This window comes from Phlebotomus argentipes, unplaced genomic scaffold (genome assembly GCF_947086385.1).
Source record: "Phlebotomus argentipes unplaced genomic scaffold, Phlebotomus argentipes genome assembly contig_5, whole genome shotgun sequence".
NCBI classification, from domain to species: domain Eukaryota; kingdom Metazoa; phylum Arthropoda; class Insecta; order Diptera; family Psychodidae; genus Phlebotomus; species Phlebotomus argentipes.
This window is the reverse complement of record NW_026776165.1, coordinates 8,833,518-8,839,904: the sequence shown is the minus strand read 5'-3', so window position 1 is coordinate 8,839,904 and position 6,387 is coordinate 8,833,518. Positions and strand designations below refer to the sequence as shown.

Below are 6,387 nucleotides of genomic sequence, written 5' to 3'. Positions count from 1 at the left end.
CGAGCTTTCGCTTCTCATGCACAGAATTTATGTGCAGTGGAGACGCTTGGTTGTCGCTCAGTTCTCAGCTAAAGTGTCTCTGCTAAGCACACATTTTAAGCAAGCTGTGTTTTGGAAACACAGCAATTTTACTTACCTTCTGCAATAAGACAATCTATCCCAATAAAAAGAACCTTGCAATTTGTGTACTTATTTTAATTGTCTGCAGGCAAGAACAGCTCACAAATGTACAGCTAATTTGATACATTTCTCTCTCTCTCTCTCTCTTTTGTCCTCCTCTAAATCTAATGGCATCTTAACATGACGTAAACATATTAAATTATGTCAATTTCAACTGATCTACAAAACTCTCTCTCTCTAATTTCATATTATCTCAGTTCCGCTTATTTCTTAATCGTATATTTACACATTGAAATTCTTCGTTATCATTTATCTAACATTTAAATATCAGCGAGAAAAAAAAATCGAGTAAGGCGCATTCACGTGGCGGCACAGAAATTGCATCTCAGTTATACCACAAACTCTTGCACAGACCTTAAAAAGCTAATGACGTAGAGATTAGGAGAGGATTCGTGGAAGTTCATCATCTTCCACTTAATCGGTAATAACGATCGTCAGTTGGATTGCTGCTGAAGGCGTTCTGGAACGATCTCGTTGCACCCTGAAGAGAATTCACAGTGTTAAACGAGCACAATCGTCTGCCATTCGTAAGGTGTTCTCACCTGAAACGCGACTCCCAGAAATTGCGTCACGGCCTGAGTCACGCCAATTGCTGCATTCAATAATTGTCCACCCACGCCAAATCCTGGACCGGCGTTCGAGTCATAGTTTGCATCCAAAGGTCTCTGTGGACGAAAGAATATACAAGTAAATAAAACTAATTGGCATCACGAATTGTTGAACAGCAAATAAACTTTGCAGCTTTAATAAGTTTAGGTGATACTGGAGGATTTTAAGAACTGTTGAAAGTGGTGAAACTCACCGGAATCGCATCTTGATCGATGCCGCCATTATCGGGACTATCGTTATCCTGCGTCTGATAGGCTTGGAAACCGGAAATTTGAAGAACCGGCCGACTTGGCGCCGGCTGTTGTCTGTTGGACCGCGGCGCCGTGTCCTGCCACGTGCGCCACAGCCACGTGAGGCCGTCGAGGATGGGCCGTCTGGCCGTGGGCGGCGGCAGCAACCTGGGTCGCGACGTCGTGCGTGGCGGCACGAAGAGCTCCTCGACGGGAACACTGTTGTGCGACGGCCCGATGCCTCTCTGCTTGAGCACAGCTGCCAGGATGGCGTCATCAGTCTTGCCATAGTCCGTCGGCCGAACATCTATGTTGCCCGAAGTGTCGGTTGTGCTCCGCAAGGACGTCATCGTGGCAACGGCGGCTCGGGTTGACGAAGGAAACTCCTTCGTGAGCGTCGGCAAGTCTGACAGGGAAACAGGACGACCGAGCAGTTGAGACAGCAAGTCCAAGTCCTTTGACACTGACTGCAAGTCCTCCTGAACGGTGTCCGCACTCGCCTTAGTCGTGCTCTTGGCCGAGGTTGCCTTCGTCGGCACGATTGGCGTTGTCGCAATGGAATCTCGAGGATATGAACTTGCCGCTTTGCCCGTTCGATTCACTGCTAATTCTACAATTCTGTGTGCCAAAGTTGATCCTTTTCCAGGTCCTGGCGTACTAATTATGTTGGCGTAGTTTCGCTACAATAAGAAATAAATAAATAAGCTTCCTTCCAGATGCGTTGATCCCAAAAATGATCATCTTACCAAACTGTTTAGGAATTCAATGTCCTCTTCGTCTGTGTGAACTGTTGGTATCCTAGAAGGAGCGCTTGTGCTGGCAGTAACCTCGTTGAGGTTCAGTAAAAGCTCCAAATTGTGCGTTTTCGATGTTGTTGGTTCCTCTGTTGTCGTTGTGGTGGTGGTTGTTGTTGTTTTACTAGTTGTCTTCTTCGCCTTCTGACGCGGTGTCGTTGTGACTACTTGAAAGATCTGTCGCTGTAAACAAATTCACAGTCAGTGGAATAGAATTAACCAACGTACAGATCTTAAGCTTCTACTTACCAGCCTATTTAGAAAGGCCAGATCTTCAAAGTCAGAATGTACTGTTGTTGTTCTAGTTGGTTGTTTAGTCGTACTTCTAGCCTTAGTTGTTGTCGATTCGGTCGTTGTGGTTGTCGTAGTTGAAGTTGTGGTGGGCTTCGGAGTAGTGGTCGTGGTTGTTGTAGTTGTGGTTGAAGTTGTAGTCGTAGTCAGAGGCGTTGTAGTTGTTGGAGTCGTTGTAGTGGTTGTCGTCTTACTCGGCGTGACTATGGTTGGCTTCTTCGTTCCTGGCTGTGGAGTTACCAATCCTAGGAGCTCCTGTAAGTATCCCAGATTCTTCTCAAGAGTTCTTCGCTCTTCTTCTTCACTCAGAGTTGGTCTGGTCGTCGTTGTTTTTCGTCTCGTTGTCTCCTTCTTCGTCGTTGTTCGCTGCGTCGTTGTGCTTGGTTTAGGCGTCACTGTTCGTCCCACTGTCGTCAGCAATGTTGTTTCCTCGTCGAAAATCAAATTGTCCCGATCTTTAGGAGCTTCAGTGACAGTGTTGCCAAAACGAGACTTTATCGTCGTCAAGGATTGCACAACTGTATTTCCTCCTGTTGATACTTCGGTATTCATCTCAGCCGTGACTTTAGTCTCTTGCGGCAAATTTGTCGTCGTCACGGGCTTCCAATTGTAAATGGTTCCATCCAACTTTGTATCAGCTCCTGTTCGCACTTGATTTGTCTGTAAAGACAATAAAAAAATAACACGATTCCACTCATGCAATTGCAAAGGTCTGTTTACAATTTTCACGTAAATTTTCTCTCGCTTCATTGTGCACAGGTGTGTTATGCAATAAAGTGCTCTTATAACGAGCCAACAAGTATTTATTTATAATTTTGAAAGTGAAAATCCCATAGGAATCAAATGGTAGCTGAATTTATAAGAGGAAGTGTGCAAATCGCTCAACGAAAGTGATTTAGGCGCACTCTGAAAAATGAAGCGAATGAAGTGCAAGGTGTAATTTGCTTTGCACTCGGGTGAATCCAATTTCGATAACAGAGGAATTTCATGAATCTCTGCACATGACTCGAAATATATCTCTCAATCATATGTTATTCAAATAATAAGCAAAAGAGCTCCAATTTCCCGGAAAAGACTTTGACACAATTCACGAAAGTGTAGAAAGTTCAACTTTGTGCTTCAATGCATGACTTAAAAAGTATATGAATATAAATATTAAAATTTCTTTCTGCCTAATTACCACGTTTCTCGTAAGACAGAGACCGTGAAATGATATGAACTTATTAAAAAAAAGTTGGCAATTCACCTGTAAACTTGACAAAGACCACAATTCATACATAAAACACGCCCACTTGTGAGTCCCGCCTCTTTTCGTCTTATTTCCATTCAAAGATTAGACTTTTGAAATAAATGCATTTCTGCACTCACCACTGGATCGATGTCCAATGTGAGATATTTGTTTGGCGTTTGCGTCTCCGGACTGACAAATCTCGTTGTTGGCGCTGCCGTAGTGGAGAATCCACTCGAGGACGTTGTGTCCATTTGCCCTGTCCTGCCGGGCACGAGACTGATGATGTGGTCACCCTTGGCGTGCGCCTCTTCAGATTGGTTCAGTCTCTTCAGCAGATGGAAGATTTGCGGTGAATTCTGCAATAGTCGTACATAGGACACAAATCCACCGAAAAAGTCTCGCGTGGCGATTGTGTTTAGCTACACAGAAACCTTTACTCATTGATCTCTGGGGGAATGTTTTCAGCTAATTCATAGGGGATGCAAATTTCTCTCATAACATCTCTTCTTGTTCCTCTACACACCACTTCTCCAGCTTCTACCATTCACTAATTATATACTTTCTGTATACAGTTGGGGAGTGGGATCGTACAGCCAATAGGGATGCCATTTACATAGTATCACATAACACAACTACGGAAAAAAGCACCTCAACCGCATCAGAGTGGCAGAAAATTGAGGAGTGTTAAGGGGACTCTTGTGAGGAGATAAATCGACAAAGAAGCAGTTAGTCGGTGGTTAGTATTTCCCTCCGTCCAAGGAGGGCGTATACATATAGATATAAAGATAATATCCCTGAATTAGTTACCGTGGTGGCACTCTGGGAATCACTAAGGAGCCGATGGAAATCGCTATTGGGATCTGTGAGACTCTTCGGGTCAATATCAGTAATTAGTACTTGATTTTTAGTGCCCTCCGGAACGATCGTGCCGTTGGGATACTTTCGCACCACCGTGTTGTTCGGGTAAATGCCATACACCACCAGAGAGTCGCTGCTTTGCTGCTCTCGCACCACTTCCTCCTCTGGATACCGCGCCACCACTGTGTTGTTAGGCAGGATGCCGAATACGACGTAGTCGCGACGTCGTGGGGCGTGAACTGCAGCTGGCTTGGCGCTTGTCGTCTGGGCAGTTGTGGTCAGTGTTGGTGGCGTCGTCGGTGGCATGCTCCTGGTGGTGAGGATGCTGCCGAGTGGCAGGGGAGGTAGTTGGTAGTCGCCGAAGCGAGAGGGAATGCTGCTGGGCTCTGTACTGCTGTAAGCTTGAGTGATCAAAGTGGTATCATCAACCGTGGTCTCAGTTTGCTCGCCATCGACTTCTGTTCCCGCGCTCTGTGTTTCCGCTGGTGTCATTGTGGTAGTGGTAGTAATACTAGTTTGAATTAGTGAGTATGTGTTAGTTTCAGCGGGGGTGTCTGTGCTCTGGGTTGTGGGATGGAGTGTTGTGCCTGGAGGGAGTGTACTGAGGACTTCGTCCTCCACGGGAACGGTCGTGGTTGGAATGGGTTCTGTGACGGCAATAATTGTGGGAGTTTGCGTTGTGTACACATCACTCGACACTTCATTTTCATCCTCAGTGTGTTGGCCAAACCCACGGCTATGTACAAGGAGACTTGGAACGGAACTGGTCATGTCCACTACCTGTTCTGTGGTGGTTTCACTAGCCACAGAAGTCGTAGATACTGTGGTCGTAGTGGTTGTTGTGGTTGTGGTGGTTGTGCTTTGGGTGGTTGTCGTGCTAGGCGTTGTTGTGGTGGTAGAAGTAGGTGAAGTAACCGCTGAAGTGGTGGTCTCATCTCTACCCTTACGCTTATCTGTACTATCGCCAATGGCGGCAGGATTTTCCGTGGAGCTAGACGACATTTCAATACTTTCTGTTGTCTGGGAGAGAATGTCCGCGAGTGCACTGAAGATCGACACCGTCACCGATGGCGAATGATTGGACGTCTCGACGTTGATCTGACTCTGCGTCAGACCACTGCTGTACGGCAGCTGCTCACTGTGATGGTCAGCAAAGTCAGAGTCATAATCATCGTGCGAATCTGTATTGAGTCCACCTCGCGGTCCGCGCATTCCTACAGCAGATTCCTGAAAATTTGTTCGGTTCTTTTGTCTTTTCATACACCAAAAGGGGGAAATTTGAGGGAGAGGGGAAAGAGGAAAAACATCTGTGATCTCTAGAAAATTTGCTGCACACGGTTTAGGGTAAAGCACACAAAAGGTGAACGAAAAAAAGGAGAAACATAAGCATCAAAAATCCAGATTTCAAGAAGATGTCAACAAATACCAAATTTACAAAACCAAATTGTAATTTTTGTCCTTTTGAAGATTTTGACGATTCATAATCTAGAAAGGATTTCGTTAGTCATCCTAATCTTGATTTTCGTGCTTGTTTTGTAAAGCTGAATAAGTCGAAAAGAAACATTTTCGAAAGAAAAACGGGAAAAAGAAAATTCGCTTCATCACTTCAAAAAGCCAAACATCGGCGAATTCATCGAGTCAATATTTTGTGAACAATAAAGGAACTTCACTCAATTTCGTCCAATGAATGAATGAAATTTGCATAAATAGATGAGAATGAAAAATTTCAATAAAGGAATAAAGCAAAAAAGTCCCAACAACCTCTTAATATATGAAAAGCTATACATTGAAAGCAAAGTTGCTTAGGATATTCTTGACTTTTTGAAGCATGAAACAACTACGAGAAGCCATGTCCTTTTTGCAATGGATTCAGCATTCCTCCTATAAACACAGTACAAGAGACACACAAATGATCAAGTTATGAGTAAAACGCAATGAGATTGGCATAAAGAAAACAATTCATATTCCACATGACCATATGATATTTATATGTATGAATACAATGCAACTACACTACTAAAAACGAGTTTGTTAGAGTCGATATGGTGCACTAGAGGTTAATTTTATGATGAGGGGAAATCAACAAGATAATATGCAAATTAACAATGATAACAAAACAAACAGGATGATTGATGATTTGTATGGTTGGTTTTTGGTCTGGTCGTCTGTCTTTCTTATCTTTTTTTTGGCAAAG

General features: G+C 44.1%; 1 protein-coding gene across 1 annotated transcript; it reads right to left on the bottom strand.

The window, feature by feature from the left end:
* Positions 1–583: 583 nt before the first annotated feature.
* LOC132255953 (mucin-2-like) lies at positions 584–5,405 on the bottom strand. Its single transcript, XM_059752127.1, has 8 exons — positions 5,166–5,405; positions 4,143–5,123; positions 3,473–3,691; positions 2,063–2,764; positions 1,766–1,996; positions 983–1,699; positions 723–845; positions 584–661 (listed from the first exon to the last, which is right to left on the bottom strand). The coding sequence occupies exons 1-8, from the start codon at positions 5,403–5,405 to the stop codon at positions 584–586; spliced, it is 3,291 nt and encodes a 1,096-aa protein (XP_059608110.1).
* Positions 5,406–6,387: the final 982 nt, after the last annotated feature.

Bases quoted from the DNA above. Each gene is read 5' to 3' on its own strand.
- LOC132255953 (XM_059752127.1), bottom strand. From the start codon at position 5,405: ATGCGCGGACCGCGAGGTGGACTCAATACAGATTCGCACGATGATTAT. The intron at 2,765-3,472 runs GTGAGTGCAGAA...TTGTCTTTACAG, and splicing joins CATTGGACATCGATCCAGTG to ACAAATCAAGTGCGAACAGG. The intron at 662-722 runs GTGAGAACACCT...AATTCTCTTCAG, and splicing joins TTCTGGGAGTCGCGTTTCAG to GGTGCAACGAGATCGTTCCA.